A 25961-nucleotide genomic window follows, 5' to 3' on the forward strand; every position below is an offset into this window, starting at 1 on the left:
AGAGAGGGACCGAGGGGTTTCAGCAGGGTGTACTCATCATCATCCAGAAAACGCTCTACCAACTATATTGCTGTCCAGGACAGTCTTTTCTTGGGGATCCAGGGACACAGAGCAACTACTGAGGTCTAAAGGCCACAAAAAACAATGGGAGTCATGCTGCTGGTGGGAGTGTGTGTGCTGTTGGCATCTTTTGGACAGGTACGAATAAAAATGTTTTCTTCTAGCATATGTATTGTTTAGTGTTAAAGAGGGTTTAGTACTCAGCCCTAAAACCAGCGTATTCATGATGCATTATAACATATGCTATGTATGTGCTAAGTCTCGGGTTTGAAATTTGCAAAGCTCTCATGGAGTTCAGCTTCACTTAAACATTGAATCTTTGTTTTTGGTTTTTTTTTGTTACCAAGTGTATTTGTTACTTTGAAATGTTAGTGAATTCAGTTGCAGTAACTCTATAAGCCAAACATAAATGCTATTGAAGTGGACTCATTTGAAACAGATATGGTGATGTAGAGTTTAGGAGGTGCTTACAGCCCCGGGCCACAGCTGCTCAACTCATCTATACCTACACATCACGACTCATGTCAGAGTAATGGATTATTAACTTCCTCTGTTTTGAGTTCAGCGACCTGACGTCAACCATTAGCTGCCTAGCAGTCTCAAACTGAGGAGGTGGTTGCTCCAAATATGCAATACTGCTGATTAAAAGGATGATGACAGCTAATCAGTAATAGCAATAGCAGATTTCATGATTTGTGTTCTATTCTGACAATATGGTTTATGAACCTTCCAGCTTGTCAACATTGCCATTTGAAGAAAATGAATAAATGAGGGAAAAAACAAATAATAATCATGTGAAGATAAACATGTGAACATTAATCACAATCAGGTTATTGGCATGGTTTGTGTTTGCAGTGAAACTCAGAAGTAGTCAAAGCCTTTATACTTAGAGGCCTCCGTCATTTCTTAGATAAACAAGACAGAAATAAACACTGCATATTGTGATGATTAGGACTTTTATTAGTGAGAAAACATACAACCCATCAAATGTTTGTCTTTATTAAGATCTTCACCTATTTTGTTTTCCTAGTTCGATCCCATTATAGCGATACAATATTATATGCAGTTATTCGTGATCAGTTTGTTAATGATTAATTGTATCGTCACAGTTTGACTCTATTTACATGGCATGTGTAAATTAGGCATGGATGAGTCTATGTGAAATATGCGTTTGGTCATGTGGTGAAAATACATCAAAGCATTCCAGCATTGGGCATGCCATTATCTGATACCCTTAACTCTTCCATATCACTAACCAGTTACTCAGCATTTCACTTGAATTTTTTTCTTTACCTATTGTATTTTTTTCTGCTTTGGTTTAAAAATATTATTATATTATTATTATTATTATGCCAAGATTGTCCATCCTTCTGCATGCTTTCTTTGATCATGAAGCCTTTGGTTATGGCAATCAGTCAACTATAGCACCTGGGAGTGCTTACATCCCCTCTTCACGTTCCAGAAGACTCACAGCATTCCTTGTAGTTTAGCCATGGATACTGCTAACTCACTAAGGACTAAGCTCAGACGAAATCACCATATCCATTGGCACTTGCAGACTGGACCTTCGTTCCTGTACAGTGAAGGCTCTTTGAGAGACTGTGATGACGAATGGCAGCTGTTCCCAGATGCGTTTACTCGATGGCGGTTGTCCTGCGCAGTAATCCCAACTGCGGAAACAGAGAGACAGCACTCTTGTCCGTGAAATCACATTCAAATCGGTCTATAATGCAGCCAGTGTTGAACTCATGCTCATTGGAAACAATCACTCCAGACAGCTGGAGGGTTTCGATTTACGGGGCAAATCTATTTCCTCACAGTTCCTTTTCGAGTCTCACAGCGGAAGTTGTTCCAAATACCAATGAACAGTGAATATGTCTCTGTACTGGAGGCATCTCAGAAAGCTGAACATAGACCTACATAAAAAAAAAAAAAGTTTTTCACTAGATATGTTGCTTCTCAGGTAAAGGCAAAGAAATTCAGATGGCATTGATAAATCATTTGACTGTCATTTATTTTATTATACAAATGTGTAAGAAGTGTAAGCCTCGCTAGTGGTATCTTCCCAAAGCACTGACTGCAATTCCAAAGTATGGCAACTGGTTACTGATTCCCACTAAAATACTTTGAACAGGGCACTCCCCATAATGCAAGGATAAAGATCAAGCATGTGCTGTAGTGAAACATGGACAGCCTCTAAAAATAGGACTGCTGCAGTGACAAAAGCACAAATGGTGGATGGGTTTGATAGAGAGAGAGAAATGCTGAGAAGAAAGACAACCTCTTAGAAGAACTGACTGGGTTTTAGGTTTCACTGGGATTCACACACAGGCACATAACTCATCAGGACAACTGTTTCTTGTATCTTAAAGAGTCTTCTTAATAATGTGTACAACAGCAATGCCTTATCGTGTTTAAATCTCGATAAGATCCAGGAATAAACTGCAGTGTACTTCAGTAAAGATACTGGACTATAGCTTACATACTGATTGTTTCCAGAAACATTGTTCAGAAACTTTAAAGGTAATAATAACAGTTACTGTAGTGTCGAATTCTAGTTAGGGAGGATACAACTGATAGGACCTCCATGGTCTCTTTTGTACATACTCATGCTCATACCAGCAACAAATAACGGATATTGCACTCATAAATAAATTCATTTCACCTTAGCACAAACACAGCCACCTAAAAAACCCTCTATATGTAGGTCACAGTTCAGCTTCCTGAGATGCCTCCAGAACTGAAACATAGTCAGTATTCATTGGTATCTGACACATCATCTGCCGTAATACTGGAGAAGGACTGTGAGGAAAGAGATTAGCTTGGAAATGTGGGGCTGCTAAAGAAAAATAATCAACAATATAGTGATATAGTGCTGCCTGATACAAAGCAGATTCACGGTTATCACCTAACTATTTTATTCCACTCACACCATAGCAATTTACCAAGAATTACATTTCTTTATCAGTTACAGAATGACACATGTGGTGGTACATCTACAGTATACAAAAAAGTTCCTGGTATTACTTTTGTTTTTATGACTTTCTCTTTACAAGTTACACATAAAGTGTTTCCCAAACAAAACTGCATAGCTTAACATCCCTTGGCCTTTGTTATTCCCATGATGACAAATATAAAGGAAGTGTAAAGGAACAGCTAAATCTCTGACTATTACAAAGCTCTGACACTGGAGACCCCTTTCATAAATGTTAAGTAAATAATATCTCCTTTCAGAAAGCCTCATTGCAGCGATGATTATTATTAAACTTCCATTCAAAGTAGATTTACAAAAATATCTAAATTCAGGATATAAATAGTAAATTTGACCTTTATCCCAAATGAGCAAGCCAGAGGTGATGGTGGTGAGGTAAAAACCTTGAGAGGAACCAGACTTAAAAGGGAAGCATCATCTTGACACTGGAGAGCGGGATTATAAATGATTTCCCTTTTATAACTGTGTACTATATGGTCAAAAAAAATAACTGGATAACCAGGAAATTCATTCTAGTTTTAACAAGAAGTCTTGTACAGTACACTGATGGAGACTTGAGAGCAAAACTGTTTTGTGGTGATTGCCATCATGGTGTCTAAATGACATCCACAGCAGTCATACCATGGATGCCCACGGTGGGCCCACTCTAGCAGCAGCGAGTGTCCTCCGACTGATTCCAAGTGATTTACATGGAGTGGCCACCATGTAAGTCCCCATGAATGAGTGACGTAAATCAATTCACACCAGAAATGTAATACATCAGGTCCTTATATTAAATTCCTCCCACCTTGGTATGGAGCAGCTGATAGTGACTTCTGTGGCTTCATTGGGATGACTCTTGTAAAGCTAGGGATTAACGTGGCTAAATGCAGGACAAAGTGAATGTGGTAAACACATGATGATGTGTGGTATGTTGTGAGTTTTGGGGTTTATGGAAAGCATTGTTTATGAATCCACATCTCAGTTCAATACTTCCATAAAACATTTTTTTTTATTGTTCTAACACACCCAATTCAATTTATCACATAGTTTTCATCAGGCAGCGTTTGATCCCTAGACCTGGAATATAATGTAAAGTGAGGTTTCCCATTCCGTGTCTGGGATCTATGCCAGTATGTCTCAAAGCAGACCACAGTGCTGTGTGATAAGCTTTCATTGACTGTATCCCATATCAGAAAGAAGGCGTCTGCGAGACTGGTGGGCTGACACATATTCCCAGTGAGGCTGAGGAAGGATTTATCTTTACTATGGGAGCATCTGTAGGCAGCAAGCCAAAAGTCATGCCAGTCAGAGTACTTTAGACAGTAGAAGGTTTATTAAAACAAAATGAAAAGTGCAATATAAAACACTGCTCATTAAGGTTGAATCCATTATATATACAGTGTACATGTCAGACATGGTTACTTACACCAGAAGTAAGAAATGGATCTTCCTTATCTGTGGTGCATCAGGAAGCACTACTTGTATTTCCCTAGTTGATTTTGCTTGTAAAAGCTTCTAATAAATGGATAAATGTAGTGTAATGTAAATGTGAAATCTGAAGCTCTTTCCCAGTGTTTTTATCAATCTGAAGAAAAAAAAAACAAGGCTGCTTGAAAAAGTCATTTTTTTACTAACATATCATATAACAACAAATGAATTATAGTGCACACATAATTGTCCTTTAAATATATTCATACATTATATCATACATCAAGTCACTGATTCTGGATCCCCAAGCAGAGATATCCCAGGGCATTGCAGAAATGCTACCTCACACAAAAACATCACAGCACAGATGATCATGCAGCCCCGAGATCACTTAGAAAGATTGCATCAATGCAAATCAAGCTGAAGCCTGGAGCTCCATTAAATGGTAAACCAGTGGAAAATATCAACAACAACAAATAGTGTGCATCATATTTGTATTTGCATTTGTAATGTGTTTTGAAACACATTATCTGCTCATTCCAAGTGGAATTTAAGCATTATATTTGATCATTCATAGTCAAGAGCTGGCTGGCTGTGTTACCCTGAATAATGGGCCTGTATTTCAGTTCCAGTGTTTGGAGCTTAAATAATTTGAGGCTTGGACTTGCTACCTAAGGTACCAAGTTGGATTGGATCAGTTATTAACATAGAATTTTGCATTCAAGCCTGATATAACATTTGTATTAAAGAGTCAGCAGAAATATAACAAGAGATGCATCATAAATGTAAATCCAACCCAGTAAAAACTTCACTGAATGATGATGATGTTGTTTAACAGGGCATCACTGTGTTGAGAATAATGTACTAACCAGGGTAACTAGGTAGAATGGTCCAAAAGCTGAATTTGCACAAGACCCAGATATTTGTGAAACATAATATAAATTAGGAAACACTTAGCTAGCTTTCCATCACTGATTCTAACAGGCTTATTTGAGGGATGGATTATTTTGATGATCAGGACAATAGATGGGAAACTTTGCAACTATCCAGATATTAGGGCATATATGAACGAAATATTTTTGGAAAACCTGGTATCTAGTACAGAGTGAAAAAGAGAAATAATATCCTCCCCTCAGCCTTACCTACAACTGTTCACTGCCGCAGGTCATATTACAGGATCAAAGAATCTGAGTCATAGGCTTTACCAGGCAATAAAGTCTTAAGGAAACTGAGCAAGTGTGCCCTGTCACTGGGCCTAAAGGGCATGGTTAATTGAAAAAACTGCAAAGTAATTGAACCCCCTTTTGCTAACGACATCAACATGCCTACACTGTGGACCACCCAGATAGTCACTAGAGCCTTGCTGTATATCATTATAGTTTTCTTTTGTAGGAATAAACTTTTGTAGTTTTGTCAGATTCTTTCTGGAGCAATCACAAAATAAAGATAAGACCAGGGTTTATCCATTGGACTGAATAATTTGTCAAATGAAATCTTTAGGTGTTTTTTTGGATATGTTTCTGACAATTGTATGTGGTGCTGCTATTCCCAAGCGATACACTGGATGTAGAAGAGGACAAAGGGCTAAGAGGCAAAATGGGCTAAGATTTGTGCTCTAGCTTAACCTGGGAGTGTTTAGCATGACTTCCATTCTGTAGCGGCTTCTCTCAAGCATGCTATTTTAATTCTCCATGATGGTTCCAAATGATAGCAGACAATATTATAAATGTCTTTATAAGGTTGCACAGCAATACAGGTTCACAGGTTCACAGGTTCGATCCTGCCTTACTGTTTGTGTGGAGTATCACATGTTCTAGGGTCCCTGCCACTTATGAAAAACATGCTTCTAGGTGAAGTTTCCTCTTAAAATCAGTGGTGTACCAGCCTACGATAGACTTGCATCCCATTCATAGTGTAATGTATGAGTGAAAAGAATATGGCTTTGACTTTGACATTTTATAGATTGCAGTTAATTTAGCTTTTTTAATATAAGCTGAAGGATTTTCTATTTTCTTTTTTCTGTGAATTTAAAGTTCGATTCACAAGTTTTAATACCAGAACACAGAATTGAGCACAAGGAGAGTTACACAATAACTACATTTTGTGAAGAAGACCTAGTCAGAAAGCCATTACCCGGGGCTAATTTATTCCCTGTTCACATGCTTGCTACTGTTCTCAGTGTTGAGTTTCATCCATGACTCCTACACTCTACTCTCAGGTCTTTGACCTTCAAGTGAAAACAGAGGACAGCAACAACTCCAGAAAATACAATGAATACATCTAAAGCTAAATCTTTATTTGCAAAATGAAAATAGAATACTTTTGTTCATAAAATAATGTCAAATGAATAGTTAATTATATCTATATATAGACTAGAAGTATTTGTATTTAAGGACATATTTGAAGACTCAAAGAAACATTGATTCTTTTAAGGTATATGCTGTGAGTTCTCAGCTTTGTCCAACATGAATTGTTTCCAACAAATTACACAGGCGCAAAATAAAATCTATAAAATTATACTGTTATTATTAAGATTTTTTTATTTTTAACTCGGTCATTACACGGTCCAGACTTTTCCAAGCAGGTGAAGACAGCCTATGCTGTCAGAGAATATGTTTGTGGGCGAGTGTGTGGGTTACTGTCAGTGCAGGAGATTCAGAGTTTGACCTGTGAACTCGGATATGTGGAGTGTAGAGTACAGAATAATGTGGGTATCAGTGTGGCAGGCCGTGGGTGGGGAAATTGAGCTCATTCCTCGAGAAGACAGCTGTGCCAAGTGCACCAAGTGTGTTTTGTGTGTGTGTGTTTGTGTGGGAAGTGACTGTAAGGAAATATATGTGCCTAGATTTAAGTGTCTGTGACCAAGTGGTGTGCATGTGGCGTGTGTGTGTGTATCCAAAGAGAGTAACAGAAGGATAACATAAGAGAGCTTTCACTCATAAGAGTGCAGATGCTGGATTCCACATTAGCTATGCTTCACAATGGGGCTCAGGGAACTGTTTCACCTTTCACTTTCAGCGTTAACGGGAGTTCAGATTTAAATTAGCCAACAGCCTTCATATTTCTGTCACATTATGACAGTCTCACTGTGTTGCAAATTCTCATAACAGGTGTCATATCAAATGGCTGCACAGATCTCTGTAATATTTGTGTTTGTGCATATAGAGTATAAATGATGTTTGCAGACTATTGTTCAGTCCATAAAAGTGCCATTTAAATGCATTGCAGGTTACCAGTAGCCCCCAGTCGAGGAGAGAGAACCTGAACCCAGTTGTGCTGTATCCGTGGAGAACAAAGACTTCAGGTTTGAGCCGAGTAAAGAGAGACTGGATAATTCCACCCATCCGTGTTTCTGAAAACAGCAAGCAGGTCCCTGAGTATCTGGTCCAGGTAATTAACAAAGACATGTAGAAGGAGAGCGAAGCAAAACTAAAGCTGCCACATGCAACAATAAGTCATATGAGACTTCATCATCATACTTCAGTCGGAAACATAATGGTAATGCTTCAGTACTTCAGTCAGAAATGTAATGGTAATACTTCAGTACTTCAGTTAGAAATGTAATGGTAATACTTCAGTACTTCAGTTAGAAATGTAATGGTAATGCTTCAGTACTTCAGTTAGAAATGTAATGGTAATGCTTCAGTACTTCATCAGAAATGTAATGGTAATACTTCAGTACTTCATCAGAAATGTAATGGTAATGCTTCAGTACTTCAGTTAGAAATGTAATGGTAATGCTTCAGTACTTCAGTTAGAAATGTAATGGTAATGCTTCAGTACTTCATCAGAAATGTAATGGTAATACTTCAGTATTTCAGTCAGAAATGTAATGGTAATACTTCAGTATTTCAGTCAGAAATGTAATGGTAATACTTTAGTATTTCAGTCAGAAATGTAATGGTAATACTTCAGTACTTCAGTTAGAAATGTAATGGTAATACTTCAGTACTTCAGTTAGAAATGTAATGGTAATACTTCAGTACTTCAGTTAGAAATGTAATGGTAATACTTCAGTACTTCAGTTAGAAATGTAATGGTAATACTTCAGTACTTCATCAGAAATGTAATGGTAATACTTCAGTAGTTCAGTCATAAATATAATAGTAATCAAAATTGCAACATATTACAGAGATTTCCTAGTAAATCTCTATGTCTAAGAGTGTACGTTATTATCCATTGAAGCAAAGCCCTTCTAAAGCTGAAGCAGATTTAAGTATCTCTGAAAACATTGTGTGCTGTCCTGCAGTTTCTACTACCTCTGCCTTTATTATTGAACTACATTGCACTTATTCACTAAATATTTCTTCATATGTAAATATTCAATGCATCTTTTTCACTTATCAACCTGATGACCTGTTTCTAACACACATCTGGGAAGTAAGATGCTTACCATGTGTCTTTAACAATTTCCATTACTCCGCCTGCAGATCAAATCTGACAAGATTTTCACTGGAGAGGTGATCTACAAGCTGGAGGGCCCTGGGGTCGACCAGGAGCCTAAGGACCTCTTCGAAATAGATGATAAAACAGGATGGATTAAGAGCAAGAAGCCCCTGGACAGAGAGACTTATAAGAGCTTCACGGTACACTGAAGCCCATAAATAGCACAAACTGTTCTCTTGGGATGTGCAGAAGTAGTTTGTGAACAGATGTTTCATGTTTTGGGGTTAAGTCCTTTAGAAAAACGAGACACGTGCATTTAACAGTAAAATTAATTTGGTAAAGAAACTGTAAAGTTTGACCAATAACATAATTGTGCATCCTCAGCTTAAAGCTTTCGCCCTGTCACCCAGTGGGGAGCGATTGGAGAACCCCACCACCATCGAGATCTACGTATTGGACCAGAATGACAACAGACCGGCCTTTATCAAAGAGGAATTTGTTGGCTCTGTGGCAGAATTCTCCATTCCAGGTAGAAAGAAATTCTCCATGTGTATAACTACACTAGGGAACAATCAAAATGATAGAGTGACAATCTGACAGGCTTGTGTTTGGTTTGATATTGACTTTGAGCAGCTGAGCTGAATAATAGCATCTGAAATGAGCAACCTTTTATGTATTTTGGGAACAGTAAAGATGCACAAAACAATTCTCAAGCTGCTACCAGCAGGTGTGTGTAAGCATGTAGGACTGCACAAGTAACACATGGAGATTCTGTAATTCAGTATTGTCAGTTTACTTATTTGTGGTATATTTTTGTAAAAAGCAGTTGCTGTCATACCTTTTTGTAATATAACTTATTCTCAGGTCAATGTGATCTAATCATACCCGGTATAATAGAAATGTTAAGAAAGGGGAATAAAAAATAGAAAATGTGGCATGTACATACATTAAAAATAAACATTTTGTTCCAGCTGAAGTTTTACAGAACACAAGTTTTAAAAACACTATTTTCCCCTTAAAACATTTTAATCTACATTACAGTATTTCCCTTGTTTAGGTACTTCAGTGTTGACTGTATCAGCAACAGATGCTGATGATCCCAACACAGACAACTCAGTCCTGAGCTACTCCATAACAGCTCAGGAGAGCTTCCCACCTTTCAGCATCAACAAGACCATGTTCGGCATCAACAACGTAACAGGAGTGATCTACACCAGAGACGTGGGACTGGACCGAGATGTAGGTGTTGTGTAAAAAGCATATTGTTGTAAAGCTGCTACTGATTTTTTTTATTTTACTGTAAAATAACCAAAAATGTCTTAAACAGATTGGTCTCAAATGATGTTATGCTTTGTAGCAGCCACTTTATGGTAAAAGGATTTATTATATATATTAGTTTGTATTATAGGATTTATTATATATATTAGTTAGTTTGGTCTGCTCTGTTAAATTCAGTGGATTTAATCCAAACATCAACAACTCAAAAACAAAGTAGACCTTTAAATAATGTTATCTTGATACAGGGAATAAAGGATAAATAAACTTCACGAATAAAAAGCTCCATGACTCAATAGTTAAAATTCTGTTGTACATTATGTAAATAATTTATATCAATCGATTTTACAGTTAAAGGGGACCCTCTCTGCAAGACAATTGAGATAACTGGATTATACTGTCTTAGGGGGGCAGAAATCTTCTGTTTATGTGTAGATCAGTTCATTCTTCATATAGTATATTGGCAAAAGTATGTGAAGACATGACCAGTGAACATCCCATTCCAGATGCAGTCTCTATTTACTGTTATAATAACCTTCACTTTTAATGGGAAGACCTTCCACTAGCACTAGATGTTGTTGTGTGGCTTTAGGGTTTGTCGTAATGCTGTGTTTTTGCCCCAGGTGGTGCAGTTGTTCCGGCTGACCCTGCAGGTGGCCGACATGTCTGGAATGGGCCTGACCAGCACAGGACGAGCCATCGTCCACATCACAGACATCAACAACCATGCTCCACAGTTCAACCCTACCACGGTACATGTACTACATTTATACATATTCACTCACACTACACACACTCACAAACACAGTACACATCCACTCTCACATACACACATGCTACCTTCCTTTTTAGCACAATAATGTGATTACTCTCCTGTGTTTGCAGTACACAATGTTTGCCATGGAGAATAAAGTCGGAGAGGACATAGGCAGAGTGAATGCTACAGATAAAGATGAGAAGAATGGTGAGAACTGGAGGATTACTTATTCCATCATTAAAGGAGATTCTTCTGGCAATTTTGCCATCCGGACGGACCGTGTCACTAACCAGGGAATTATTTCTGTAGTGAAGGTGAGTACTTTCATCAATATAACAGTAGTAGTAGTAGAAGTAGTAGTAAGAGTAGTAGAAGGTAGACTGGCTGCTATTTTCTTTTCTGCCATAGATCTGTCAGCTTCAGAATTTCACTTAATTCTAAAAAGTCTTAAGCAAATTGGAAATGCATGTCATTTGATGTTCACATTTGTTTCATTTTTATATAAATTAAAATAAACGATTGTGTGAGTATTTTAACTTACTCAAAAACATTGTGAATAAAACATCTGGTTATGCCGAGTTGACAAAAACAAGGGACTCCATTAGACATTGTTCTTAACTATTGTATTTGCCTTATTTAAGAGCTTTCAAAAGATATTTGATAATTTAAACTTGGATGTATGAAAGAGTTAATGAGGGAATTCATGGACACCATGCAACCATTCAACAGTTAAAAAATTCAAATAGGGACTAACAAACAATATCAGAGGCAGGTTTGATCTCCAGGGTGTTTGGACTGTTACTCTAGGTTCTCTGTTTTTTAATAGGATATCTAACGCTCAGATCTGAAGCGTACAATTTCCATCCTCTTCTCTTGCAGCCCCTGGACTTTGAGTCATGGGCAGAGTACCAGCTCATTGTGAGAACAGAGAATGAAGTCCCTCTGAGTATTAAAGCTCCATATGAACGGACCAGCACCGCTATCGTCACTATCAGAGTTCTCAATGAGAATGAAGCACCACATTTTTATAAGAACCCCATAGAGGTGTCTATCCCCGAATCCGTTGAACCAGGGAGAGTCCTCATTTCCAAAATCGCTCATGATGCTGAGAATTCCAAGCTCAGGTATGAAAGATTTTTTTGTAAATAAATGCCCATTATTATACTTAATGTTATTATACTCAAAATGTTATTTTGAAGCTCCCCAGATGAAACTGAATATTTTAGATCATACCACAAATCAAGCTGCTAATAATAGGTACAAGATTTAGTAAAAACCGAATACTAAAATCTTTAAACTATACCTGGATTTCTATAGTTAAAACCTGAAATAAATAACTTAGAAATGTAATTAATCATTTGCCATCTGTGTTTGCACTGGTCAAATACTGCTTTAGTGCCATACATGAGAGATTTATTTATTTATTTATTTATTTTCAGATTTGAAATTACTCAAGATCCTGAAAAATGGCTCTTGATCAACCATGAAACTGGAGATATTTCAGCCAGGAAGAACTTCAACCTCCGCTCCCAATATGTCAAGAACAATAAGTACAGGGCAGTAGTAAAGGTCACAGACATGGGTGAGTGCAGAACAAATTTAATATTAAACTTTCATGTTAAGTAAAAAAAAAAAAAAATCCAGCACTCATCGCTGTTCCCCCATTCAGATGCAGGTGGGACTTCCATAATGGCCCCTCTGGAGATCACGCTGTGGGAGACCAATGACTTTCCCCCTGTGCTTGTCCCTTTGAGTGGCATCCTGTGTAGTAACAGAGAGAGACACAGACTGGGCCTGCTGATCAGCGCTGTAGATAGTGACCTCGCCCCTCATGCAGACCCCTTTAACTTTGACCTGGCTGATGGAGACATGGCATCCAACTGGACTATCATACAGCTCAATGGTACAAAAAAACACCATCAAAATTCTGCTTTCAGTAAATACAAAAGAATATGCTTTTGGGTCTGATCAATGCATCCATCAAACCATCACAGCACCCATTCATCCAGTCTGAGAATCCATCACTTATTTAGTCCATCCATCCATCCATCCATCCATCCATCCCACAGTATTACATCCATCCATCCATTTTCCCATGCATCCACCCAATCCTTCCATCCATCCATCCATGCATCCATCCGTACTACATTTATCCAATTATCCAATCATTTATCCATCTACCCATCCATCCACTCAACCCTTACACCCATCAATCCATCCATCCATCTATCTATACATACATAAATACATAAATACAATTTCTCCCTCAAATCCATGCATCAGTCCATCAAATCTCTATTTTATCAGTGCTTTTAAGTAAAAACAAAACTGGTACAAATATCCGTATCATTTGTTTCTTAGATGTAAAAACCAAATAGCTTTACCAGTAGTTATAATTTACAAAACCACTCGTTTAGTCCATCAATCATCCATCCTTCATTCTAGCCATGCGTAACAATAAAATCATTACTAATGAATAAATGTTATTAAGGACCAGTTAGTATGGTAATTGGATCATGCTAATCACTCTTAATTATTATCCATGTTAAAATGTTGGTGTAAAAGATTTTATTAATTTATAAAGAAACATAAAATAAAATTGTATGCAAATCTATGCAAATTGGACCATTCATTTTAGCTCTTTTTTTACATTGTACAGTTGTTCTTGGTAAAAAAAATTGTCTGCTTTTCTGTCCTATGTATACAGAGACCCATGCGGTGCTGCAGCCTGTGATAGATATAGACCAGGGGGAGTTCTCCATTCCCATTACGGTATCAGACTCGGGTTCACCACCTCTTTCCTCCAACGCACTGGTGAATGTGACGGTGTGTCCATGTGACAGAGCTGGACAGTGTATGAGTGTCACAGCTGCAGCCATTTTTGGAGCCAGAGTGGGCATTAGCTTTATTGCCCTTATGATCATTATGGCCAGTGTTGCTTTACTGTTTTGTAAGTATACATAAAAATGTTTTTAACTTTATGTTGGAGATTAATTCATGAGTGCATTTATCCATTCCAGGATTGTTTATCTAAATAATCAGTGTCCAATTTAAAATGTGATATACATATGTGTGTATGTTGTGCTCAGTGTTGCTGCTATTTGCTGTGGCGGTGAGGAGCTGCACCAGACGTGGTGTTAAGAAAGGAGGAGGCCTTCTGATTGGCGAATCAGAGGACGATGTGCGTGACAATGTACTGAACTACGATGAGCAGGGCGGAGGAGAGGAGGATGAGGTGAGAGTTAACTCAAACTCCCACAAACACGATTCCTTTACTACAGCAGTGGGCTATGTGTGATGACATATAATATGTGAGCTGTGTGAGCATGAAACATGTGACAGCTCACAGTATGTGCAGAGTGAGGTTGAGAGCGGACAGCAGCAGCTGGTGTGTGTGTGTGTGTGTGTGTGTGTGTGTGTGTGTGTGTGTGTGTGTGTGTGTGTGTGATTCTGTGGGAAACACTGATACACACCATTTATGGGCCAGAGAAGTTCTGAATTAGCCTGGGGAATTCATGCAGCTGACACAATCAGTTTCAGTCTCCTAGTAATGCACACAAAGTCATTTAAAAGGCATTTAGGGAATGTCTACATTTTTAAAATAGTTTTCAAATATTTTACAATGTCACCTTGGTGTTGTATTTTACCTTATTAGGGCCTACAGATCTACCGTAAAGTGTACTCCTGTCATTGTAGAAAAAGACAACTGCCATAGTTGTATAAAAGATAATAAACCTAATGTATAATTAAAATTACTTCCAGGAACCAGTATTGACTAGACTATTGACTAGTATTTACCAGTACTGGATGGAAAAAGTGTCACTAATGTCCAACTTTTTCTATTTGGTAACTTTTACTTTTAAGCTAAGGTAAATAGTATGTTATTTTTACTTTCCGATTCAAGATGTTTTTCATAGATAGCAAATAAGCTACAGGCTGCTCTCTTAGCATTCAGTAGGTTAGTAACCAATAAAATACAGTTCCAGGCATAGCATTCAGTAAGGACAAACATATATATATATACAACTAATGTTTGGAAGCCTTTGCTTCAACTTTAACTTAATTGTTATCATATTGTATTTTCTAGCAAAGAACATCCAAGGTTAAACAATGTTATTAACCTAGTCTGTACAGCTAACTAGCATAAAACTAAGTTTTCTTAAAGCAGTAGCTTTCATGTTCAATAAGAAACAATAGTGAATTTAGATTAATAATAATATTGTTAATATTATTATTAATATTATAAAAAAAATAAAAATTATTAATATTATTATTAAAAAGATTAATTAATAACTTCTGTAAATTTAAAGACAGTAATGGTCTGGTAATTTTCCCGTTATAAGCACAAGAGCTTTTGTCTCTTTCAGGATGCCTTCAACATTGATCTTCTGAGGACCCCAAATGACATGGTTATACCTCCAGGATCCTTCAATCAACCTGGATCTGGTCTTCCTAAATGGAAGCAGCCACTCCGGAAGGATGCTCCATATAACCTACCCTCGCCTGCATACCCACGCAAACCTCAGGGAGAGCCTACCGACATTGAGGACTTCATCAGTGATGTACGTGGGAATATAATCTTTATTTGAATGGTACCTATTATTTGAATGGTTCATACTTGAAACATGGAATGAAGAATGAAGAAGACAATGAGATAAATGGGGACATCGTATGAACAGCACTTATAATAAAATATAAGTAACACAAGAGCTTAATAACACAGAAATTCATAGCATTAGACTAATGGAAAGCTTTTCAAACCATTAACAGTAAACATTTTTAAACCCAGTACATCATTTGAGATGCATGACCTTCAAGCTTTTAGCATGACACAGCTTGACCTTTAGATACAAGGAAGACATGCATCAAGTCTGAACTTCCTCTAGCTGTCTTCTGAAGAAGACTAAACACCCACCTCTTCACCAAGCAAATAAATTAGAAGGAAAAAACTTTCACTTGTAATGTAGTAAGTCAATGTACTCACTCCTCTTCAGCAGGGATTTTGGTTAGATGGTATTCTTATGAGGATGGGTTTTTCAGAGAGACTACAAATGGAGACAACATATGACTTCTGTCAAGTGTAGAAAAGGAACTATCCGACCACGTACATAGACAAGATGATGCACTCTCTAGCTGTCCGTTTCTGAATGCCGCTTAGTACCAAACATCCTCCAAAGGTACCAATTGATACCAAGATATCACCAAACTGGCCAGCATTTTAACTGAAAAGAACTTTGTTGTGAAACATATTTCAGAGCAATCATATGTCTTTTAGAGTGCTGTCCCTATCAATCACTAGTTTTTCAATCACTACACTATCAATCACTAGTTTTTCAATCAGTCTGTACAGCTAACTAGCATACTACTAAGTTTCCTTGAAGCATTAGCTTTCATGTTCAATAACAAACAATAGTGAATTTAGATTAATAATAATTTTAACTTCTGTACATTTAAATAGTGAATTTAGATTCTCCAGCTTACCTGGAGAATGATCAGGAATGAGCTGAATAATTCTTTTACTTTACTTTCATTTGAAACATTTTCCATCATGCTAATTTCCATCATGTTTGTTGAAAGTGTTTATAATTCTTTTCTGGGGCGCATACAAGAATACCAATACCCAAAAGTTTGCAGATGCAATTAGGTGCCTTCTGAATTGGATAATCTTTAATGAGGTACTGAACAAAGAGTACTGCATTTCTGATTAGCAGGCAATTTTTATTCTTATAACTACGATTAGCATGCATGTGAGCTCACAGAACCTTTCTCTTTATCGTGTCCTCTTGGCAGTGTCTGGATGTTGCAGACAACGACCCCAACGTGCCTCCGTTTGACACAGCTCTGATCTACGATTATGAAGGAACCGGTTCTCTGGCAGGCAGCCTGAGCTCCCTAGCTTCCTCCACCTCAGACGAGGACCAGGACTACGACTACCTTAACGACTGGGGACCACGCTTCAAGAAACTGGCTAACATGTATGACCCCCGCTAGTTATCCCACAGCTACACTCAGAGCTCACGTGACTGGTTCAACATTCCCCATCAGTATACATTTGGGGTCGGTGACATAGGCACTGCTGATGAGGATGGATGTGTGTGTATGGATCATTAATCGAGAATCTACAGAAGCTTTTCAAATTGGTCTCTGGTGTGTTCTTTAGAAAGGTCAACGCTGTCATGTGGGAGACGATTCGAGCTGTTTTTTTTTTGCTCCCGTAGTGCCGTTATGGATCAGTGAGTTATTTCAGCAGACTGACATGGCAGCTCATCTTCCACAAAAACAAAGGCAAACCTTGATCATTGCATACTAATGAGACAGAAGTGACAGGCCCAGTTCTTAGTAAGCTTTAGCACTCTCTGATATAATTCTTATTTCCATTCTTGGGTACATCGTATATGCAATATAGATGTTTTCCTGCTGTAACACACTCAGTTCACCATATAAAACCCTAAGTTGAATCGAGTGTGTTAAAAGATGTGTCTGGTTAAAAATAAAAATTATACAATAGCCACCTCAGAGCAGCTAAGACAACATGGTTTCTGACATTTCTTTCATTAGTTTAGAACAGAAGCCTAATGACTGGGTTTGACACAAAGCTTTCAGATGCTTTTAACCTTTATAACAAGTGTAAGTTCTGTACATTTCACTCTGAACCACATCTTAAAACATTCAGAATCAGGTTTATTGGCCAAGTGTGTTGACACACACAAGGAATTTGGTTCTATCTGTTTGTGACTGTTTGTGACTCTTAAACTTCGTTCGTTCATCTTCATTAACTGCTTGATCATGGTCATGAGGCAGGAGCACACCTATAAACACCTTCACAACTACGGGCAATTTAGGATAATCTGTTCAGTCAGGAGGAAGAACATGTGAAGCACCACACAGCTCGGGATTCAGCTGCCCCTGGACCTTCTGAAACATCTTGCTGTCCTGGCTTAACAAAGCCAACAACAACAACAAGGTCCTATTCGATAACAACCGAAACATGAAACATGAAAATGCAATGTTTTTTTTCTGCAAGATTAAAGCAGCCTTGTTTCAAAAATGGCACTAAAAAATTATTTTCTGACAAAAGAAACATTGTAAGTTGTAACATTATAATGCATTATTCAAGGATTTTGTGATTTTTTTTTTAATATGATTGTATATAGATTTGCAGTTTTTGACGCTTTTATCCAACATCACTATTCATATGACAGTATAACATTTTACTCACAAAACACAGCTATAATTCCTTTTTTAAATTCTTTTGTTGGTTTGTTAGTGACTCTTGTTAATGAAAAAGAAATGTTTCTGTTTTAAATATTTATTTCTTACAATACAGCAAATTTTCTTGTCCATGACCTATTTTGTAAAAAATAACTCTTTCAGTTCAGAATAAAAGAAGATTTTCAGTACTGTCAGATTTCTTTAACATAAAAATAACATCTATATTATAACACTCATGTACAGTTAGGAAAATGTACAGTTTGGTGTTCAGATTAAATCATCTGCGACGATAATGATTTCTAAATCAACACGGCTCATGAAGGGGACTTCATGACATACACCATGTCAAAATAAATAAACAGTGCATAGAGCACTTTAAGTAATGTCCATTTGCACTTAAGCAACTTACACAACTGCAACTGTGTGTAAAAACTGTAGGTAAAATCACATCCCATTTACCGTCCTAATGAAACTGTGTACTAACCAGTTTTTCTCCTACAAGTGCCAGCTTTAACACGGATCATCAGAAAAACATCCTTCTTTTCTTTTCTGTTATGCTAAGCACATTACACACAATTCCCAGGATGAGATTCACATCATTTTATTCCGTTTTTTTAACTACATCCTCTGAGGATCATGCTGGTCCCTCCTCTTCATCGTCGTCCTTCCTCTGGGCTCTGGGGGGTACTGGAGGCTCTTCCTCTCCAATGTCCTGCTTATCCTTCTCAGCTTCAATCCAGCTCTGAGGGGCGATCTTCTTCTTAGGTCCGTGTGGAGAAGGACCGAGCAGAGCCTCGATGTCATCGTAGTTCACCACCTCTCGCTCAAGAAGCGCGTTTGCCAACTGAAACAAAACCATTTCGGTGTGTTAGTTTGTCTCTTATGAGCCACTCCAGAAGGTGAAACGCTACTCAACTACTGTATAGTCTATAAACACTACAGAAGATGTTTGCTGTAATATTTAACAGTGTGGCTTTCTAGACTTCTACCTCCCGTCACGCTTCGTCTGTCGCATTTGCTCTACAGCTCAAATCAAAAGGAAGCAAGTGCATATACAGTAGGAACTAAAATTGCGAGTGTATGCGATGTGTCTGAAAAATTTACTAGACGTAAATATTTATATTCTTCAGATCACTACAAAGCTATCAGGTGAAAATTTTATTTTTATTTTGTCAATTTGCGATTAGGATACAAACCATCTGTCATTTATTTAGATATACTAATGATAGATTCAAGAAAAATTCATCAGCAATTACAATTTAATAAATAAAAGCTACAAAAGAGCCAATTTTCTCTCAGATCAGAGCTACAGTATATGGACTTGTCAGATCACACAGACTGGTGGTATGCTGGTGCTAGAAAAGCAAGTGTGAATGACCCTGCAGAGTAACCACAATGCTTTTGTTCATATACATGAGTGTTGTGAGGTGTGCTTGCGTATTTTGTACATAGTTCTAGTGGTTTGTTGCTCATGGATATCTTCAAAAATTCTAGGTTGCTTTAAACAGCTATGTTGCCCTGCACAGCTTGGCATCACTAACTACTCGAGTACAGTTCTCGCTGAGGAAGAAAATAATAAACAGGCAAAAAGTTTTCTGTGGTTGGGGTAAAAGGGGAGCTGATGTAAGCACATGGATCATTTCATTTGTACATTTAGAGATCGGATTTTATCTCTACCAAATTACCCAAAAGAAAAAAGCAATCTGACGAAGCAAAAACATTTTTATGGTGTAGGAAAAGTCAGAGCACTTTACATAGGATCATACAGCGACATGGGAGCTAAAGAAAGAGGCTGATACTGTCTGTATTTGTCTGAATTTGACTCACCAGTACAAGTTTATCCTTGTTGTCCAGGAGCAGTTTCTCAGTGTGTCTGTATGCACGTGCAATTAGCATCTTGGCTTCCTGAATAACGACACATCCACAATTCATCATTCATCAGTTTACTGACCTAAATTAAATTATAGTCTAGTTTCTAGTGTTCACTCACATGATCCATCTGGTGCTGAAGTGCCTGGCTGAATGGCCTGCGTCCGATACCAACCTGCTCCTCGGGGTCTGGGAAAGACACCTGGCCCACGCTGGGTGCCATGCCATACTGTTTCACCATGGCGTAGGCAACACGCGTCACCTTCCGCAGATCATCCTGAGCGCCTGCGTACAAGGAGCTAAATTTTAATAAAATGAGCGTAATGCAGTGTTTCCAAGTTGTAATTTCCTGTGCTGTGTACATTTTAGAGCTTCAACATTTATGGGCCTTTTTACACCTGGTCACTTCATGTGTTTTCTCTGATCTGATAAATATCTGATTTGTTAAAACTGTTCCATTCACATTAGGCCACATAAATGCGTCTCGGCGAATCAGATATCAAACCGATCTTTCTACTCCCGCCCAAAATGCAAATATATTTTACCTCATTTCCGGGGTAACTGAAATGGAACACGCTTTGGTGTATGCGGTTTTCAGAATGCAATCAAAAAGAAGACGAAAAAACTTGTTACGACGGTTATGCTACAAAAAACAGCATTTATTGTTTGCTGCATTTTCGCTGGCAGCAGCAGCGCATTTTAAGACCCGACGAGACACCTGGGTGAAAGATCACCTGCGAGTGACGTACTTCCGTTTGGGAGGAGTATAGCACTGACGTATGTGGCTTGAACAACCACATTCATTTACACCTGTCCAGTTTCATCTGAAATGCGTCCCAGACCACCTCCTGAAATGGTTTGAACGATCGGATTTATATCCGTCTCGAAAACATTTCGGAGGGCGTTTAGACCTGGGGTCTCATTTATAAAACTGCGTAGGATCCCTACTAAAAGTTTACGTACGCCCAAAAGCCAAAAATGGCGTACGCCAAAAAAAATTCCGATTTATAAAACCGTGCGTACGCACTCCTCTAAGCAATGTTCCCTTTTATAAATCACAGATCACCCACAGATGTGCGTACGTGAAATCCCGCCCTGTACACGCCCATTTTTAACCATAAATAGTCAATGCAAATCACTGCGCGGGCACGAGAGAGGACCTCGTTATAATGAGTTTCCTCTGCGCTCTGCGGGTTTAAAAATGGTTTGAGGAGCAAGCGTCTCAGGGGGTAGCCACTGTCGCCTGCAGGTTATAATTATATTAAAAGCAACATTGTTATAATTATGTTAAAAACAAAATTGTTACAGTTTCTACTTTTTAATATTGTTAAACTCACCAAGAAGCCAGCCATCACGTACTGCGCCTGCATTTAGACTGTTCCCTACACTGTTATGTGTCAAGATAAAGGAATCATGTGTTGAACCAGGCCAGCGTGCCACAATGTTTGTGAGGGTCATGTTGGAGTCACATCAGTAAGAATTTCATACCGGATCGGTCGAGGCCCGGGTTAACAACGACCGCCATCGGCGCCGTTGACCTACAGGGCGCCGGTGGAAATTGGGCTACTGTTGGTCGAAGGAGTAGAGGAGGGAGGAGAGTGCACAGACAGAGAGAGAAGAGGAAAGGTAAGAGTGTAGGACTGAGAATAGGGACTCTGAATGTTGGTACTATGACAGGGAAAGGTAGAGAGCTGGCTGATATGATGGAGAGAAGGAAGGTGGATATACTGTGTGTACAGGAGACCAAGTGGAAGGGTAGCAAGGCTCGTAGTATAGGAGCAGGATTCAAGCTGTTTTATTATGGTGTGGATAGTAAGAGAAATGGGGTAGGTGTGGTCCTGAAGGAGGAGTTTGTGAGGAATGTTCTGGAGGTGAAGAGAGTGTCAGACAGGGTGATGAGTCTGAAGTTAGAGATTGAAGGGGTGATGTTGAATGTTGTTAGTGGTTATGCCCCGCAGGTAGGTTGTGAGTTAGAGGAGAAAGAGAGATTCTGGTGTGAATTCGATGAGGTGATTGAGAGTATTCCCACGGGTGAGAGAGTGGTGATAGGAGCGGATTTTAATGGACATGTTGGTGAGGGGAACACAGGTGATGAGGAGGTGATGGGCAAGTTTGGAGTTAAGGAAAGGAACCTTGAAGGACAGATGGTAGTAGACTTTGCTAAGAGGATGGACATGGCTGTGGTTAACACTTATTTTCAGAAGAGGGAGGAACATAGAGTGACTTACAAGAGTGGAGGTAGGAGAACACAGGTAGACTACATCCTTTGTAGAAGAGACAATCTGAAAGAGATTAGTGACTGTAAAGTGGTAGTGGGAGAGAGTGTAGCCAGACAGCATAGGATGGTGGTGTGTAGGATGACTCTGATGGTCTGTAAGAGGAAGGGGTCAAAGATAGAGAAGAAAACTAAGTGGTGGAAGCTGAAAAAGGAGGAATGTTGTGAGGAATTTAGACAGAAGTTGAGACAGGCTCTGGGTGGTCAGGTAGTGCTGCCAGATGACTGGGAAACTACAGCAGAAGTGATCAGGGAGACAGGGAGAAAGGTGCTGGGTGTGTCATCTGGAAGGAGGAAAGAAGATAAGGAGACTTGGTGGTGGAATGAGGAAGTTCAGGATAGTATACAGAGGAAGAGATTAGCCAAGAAGAAGTGGGACATGGACAGGACTGAAGAGAATAGACAGGAATACAAGGAGTTACAGCGCAGAGTGAAGAGGGAGGTGTCTAAGGCCAAGCAGAAGGCATATGAAGAGTTGTACACTAGGTTAGACACTAGAGAAGGAGAGAAGGACTTGTACAGGTTAGCTAGACAGAGGGATCGAGATGGGAAGGATGTGCAGCAAGTTAGAATTATTAAGGATAGAGATGGAAGGGTGCTCACAAGTGAGGAGAGTGTACAGAGGAGATGGAAGGAATACTTTGAGGAGCTGATGAATGAGGAAAATCAGAGGGAAAAAAAGAGTAGAAGGGGTGAACTTTGTGGAACAGGAAGTAGATAAGATTAGAAAGGATGAAGTCAGGAAGGCTTTGAAGAGGATGAAAAGTGGAAAGGCAGTTGGTCCTGACGACATCCCGGTAGAGGTCTGGAAGTGTCTAGGAGAGGCAGCAGTGGAATTTTTAACTAGTTTGTTTAACATGGTATTAGAAAGTTAGAGGATGCCTGACGAATGGAGAAGGAGTGTGTTAGTGCCCATCTTTAAGAATAAGGGTGACGTGCAGAGTTGCAGTAACTAAAGGGGGTAAAGTTGATGAGCCATACAATGAAGTTGTGGGAAAGAGTAGTGGAAGCTAGGTTAAGGAAGGTGGTGGAAATTTGTGAGCAGCAGTATGGCTTCATGCCCAGAAAGAGCACAACAGATGCAATTTTTGCTCTGAGAATGTTGATGGAGAAGTATAGGGATGGTCAGAGGGAGTTGCACTGTGTGTTTGTAGACTTAGAGAAAGCGTATGACAGGGTGCCAAGAGAAGAGCTGTGGTACTGTATGAGGAAGTCAGGAGTAGCAGAGAAGTATGTCAGAGTGGTGCAGGACATGTATGAGAGGAGCAGGACAGTGGTGAGGTGTGCTGTAGGTCAGACAGAGGAGTTCACAGTGGAGGTGGGACTGCATCAGGGATCGGCTCTGAGCCCCTTCCTGTTTGCTATAGTGATGGACCAGTTGTCAGAGGAGGTCAGACAGGAGTCTCCTTGGACGATGATGTTTGCAGATGACATTGTGATCTGTAGTGAGAGCAGGGAGCAGGTGGAGGAAAACCTGGAGAGGTGGAGGTTTGCGCTGGAGAGAAGAGGAATGAAAGTCAGTCGTAGTAAGACTGAGTACATGTGTGTGAATGAAAGGGAGGGAAGTGGAACAGTAAGGTTACAGGGTGAAGAGGTGAAGAAGGTACAGGAGTTTAAGTACTTGGGGTCAACAGTCCAGAGTAATGGAGAGAGTGGGAAAGAAGTAAAGAAGCGAGTGCAGGCAGGTTGGAGTGGGTGGAGAAAGGTGTCAGGAGTTCTGTGTGATAGGAAAATATCAGCAAGAATCAAGGGGAAGGTGTACAGGACAGTGGTGAGACAGGCCGTGCTGTATGGTTTAGAGACAGTGTCACTGAAGAAGAGACAGGAGTCAGAGCTAGAGGTAGCCGAACTGAAGATGTTGAGGTTCTCTTTGGGTGTGACAAGACTGGACAGGATTAGGAACGAGTACATCAGAGGGACAGCCCATGTTGGACGTTTGGGGGACAAAGTTAGGGAGGCGAGATTAAGATGGTTTGGACATGTTCAGAGGAGGGAGAGTGAGAATATTGGTAGGAGAATGTTGGACATGGAGCTGCCAGGCAGGAGGCAAAGAGGAAGGCCAAAGAGGAGGTATATGGATGTAATTAATGAGGATTTGAAGCTAGTGGGTGCAAGTGTTGAGGATGCAGAAGATAGGGTTAGGTGGAGAGAGATGATTCGCTGTGGCGACCCCTGAAGGGAAAAGCCGAAAGAAGAAGAAGAAGATGTTGGAGTCACATATGATTTGCACATTAATAGAATGCACATGCTTTCTACTAACATAAGCAAATTCATATTCAGATGGTGCCCTTATAGCAACATGAGCGCAGCCAATTGCGCCGATTACATTTGGGAAACCAGACATTGCTGCAAATTGCATTTTAATTTCGGCCTGTTCTCGCACAGTGTAGGGGAACCTGATGTATCGACTACCCATATTAAGTATACCATTCAAAACGACAGATATTATGGCACTCAGGGATGGCTGTGATATACCAGACCTATAGGGTGAGATGATAGATTCCAATAGAATTATTTCATATACAAAAAGGTCTTAGAGACAAAGTTGAGGATTACTTATAGTTTTTTTTTTAATATAAATAATTTACCTGTCTGCCAATTCCCGCTGGAAACAGCCGGTTGCCAAGAACCCCAAAGTGGTGAGGACTTGTATTTGGACTGGGATGGCATGGTTCCGGCGTGTTGCCCTCTCTAATCCTGGACCCAATTCAGCACATAGATCTAAGAGCACAGCTCTAGGGAATCTAAATCGGCTTATGAGCCAGTCGTCATAATGGGCCAGGAAATCATCATGGTCCCTGAAAACTCGTTCTCTCCTTATTCTGCCATTGGCGTAATCCTCCAACAGTGCCAGCAGTGCCATCATGAAGCATTACATACCCGGGTCACCGGAGCATTGATATGTTTCTAGCAATTGGACTGATTGTTATCACCTTGACAAAATCACAGAATTAATTTGTGGGCGAAAATTTAAGACGAAAATGTTATAGTGAACACATGCTTCTTCATGACGGTTTTGTAATGAACACCGTAATAGTTAGGACCGATGATGAGTAGCGACTGTGCTTCATGACTGTATTTGCAGACTTTGACATTTTATGATAGCTATATGTACATTAAGGAAAATATTTCGTTTTTACACTGTGTTCTGCAGTTCTCTAATAAAAGGGTATTTCATGCTATTCTGTATCACATGTAGTCGCGCCATCTCCTCCTGCGCTCCCGTTGTGGACAATGTGACTGTAAGGCAGCGCTGATTATTCATTCATTCATTCATCTTCTACCGAACTACTCGGGTCACGGGGAGCCTGTGTCTATCCTCAGGCGTCATTGGGCATCAAGGCAGGATACACCCTGGACGGAGTAGCGCTGATTATTATTATTATTATTATTATTATTTTATTTTTAATACATTTTGAATTACGTTTGGATTTTACTAGATGTATATAGCCTAAAACAATCGGCACAAATAACACTGTTGGATTTAATCTTCATGATAATGTGGATATAACGTATGAAATGGGGTGAAAATTAAATGTCATTAATTCTTATAATCGTTCTTCTCACATGTATTTTCTACAATCTAACTTCAGTTCACAACCTCACCATCTGTGTCGCCAATTCCTTTTGTCTCCAGAATGTGCGTACGCACAGCTCAAAGTTTGCTTAAAGGTGCGCACATTTTCCCGTCAAGTTTGTTTTTTTATAGATCACAATCTTTGCGC

At 39.2% G+C, this 25961-nt stretch overlaps 2 protein-coding genes across 2 annotated transcripts in view; one reads left to right on the plus strand and one right to left on the minus strand.

Moving 5' to 3' along the window:
- Window positions 1-18280, plus strand: cdh15 (cadherin 15, type 1, M-cadherin (myotubule)). Its single transcript, XM_060858948.1, has 14 exons — window positions 1-198; window positions 7691-7852; window positions 8893-9048; window positions 9233-9377; window positions 9906-10087; window positions 10747-10875; window positions 11009-11194; window positions 11760-12004; window positions 12320-12462; window positions 12550-12783; window positions 13588-13830; window positions 13970-14115; window positions 15248-15442; window positions 16671-18280. The coding sequence occupies exons 1-14, from the start codon at window positions 145-147 to the stop codon at window positions 16869-16871; spliced, it is 2421 nt and encodes an 806-aa protein (XP_060714931.1). The 5' UTR covers window positions 1-144; the 3' UTR covers window positions 16872-18280.
- Window positions 18174-25961, minus strand: part of spg7 (SPG7 matrix AAA peptidase subunit, paraplegin) — a 15997-nt gene continuing 8209 nt past the window's right edge. The window contains exons 15-17 of the mRNA XM_060858949.1: window positions 20083-20246; window positions 19920-19997; window positions 18174-18936 (exon numbers count right to left, since the gene is read on the minus strand). Of these exons, the coding sequence (XP_060714932.1) occupies window positions 18727-18936; window positions 19920-19997; window positions 20083-20246 (452 nt within the window). The 3' untranslated portion in view covers window positions 18174-18726. The remainder of the gene's footprint in view (window positions 18937-19919; window positions 19998-20082; window positions 20247-25961) is intronic.

The sequence above is a fragment of the Tachysurus vachellii genome, chromosome 23 (genome assembly GCF_030014155.1).
Source record: "Tachysurus vachellii isolate PV-2020 chromosome 23, HZAU_Pvac_v1, whole genome shotgun sequence".
NCBI lineage: Eukaryota > Metazoa > Chordata > Actinopteri > Siluriformes > Bagridae > Tachysurus > Tachysurus vachellii.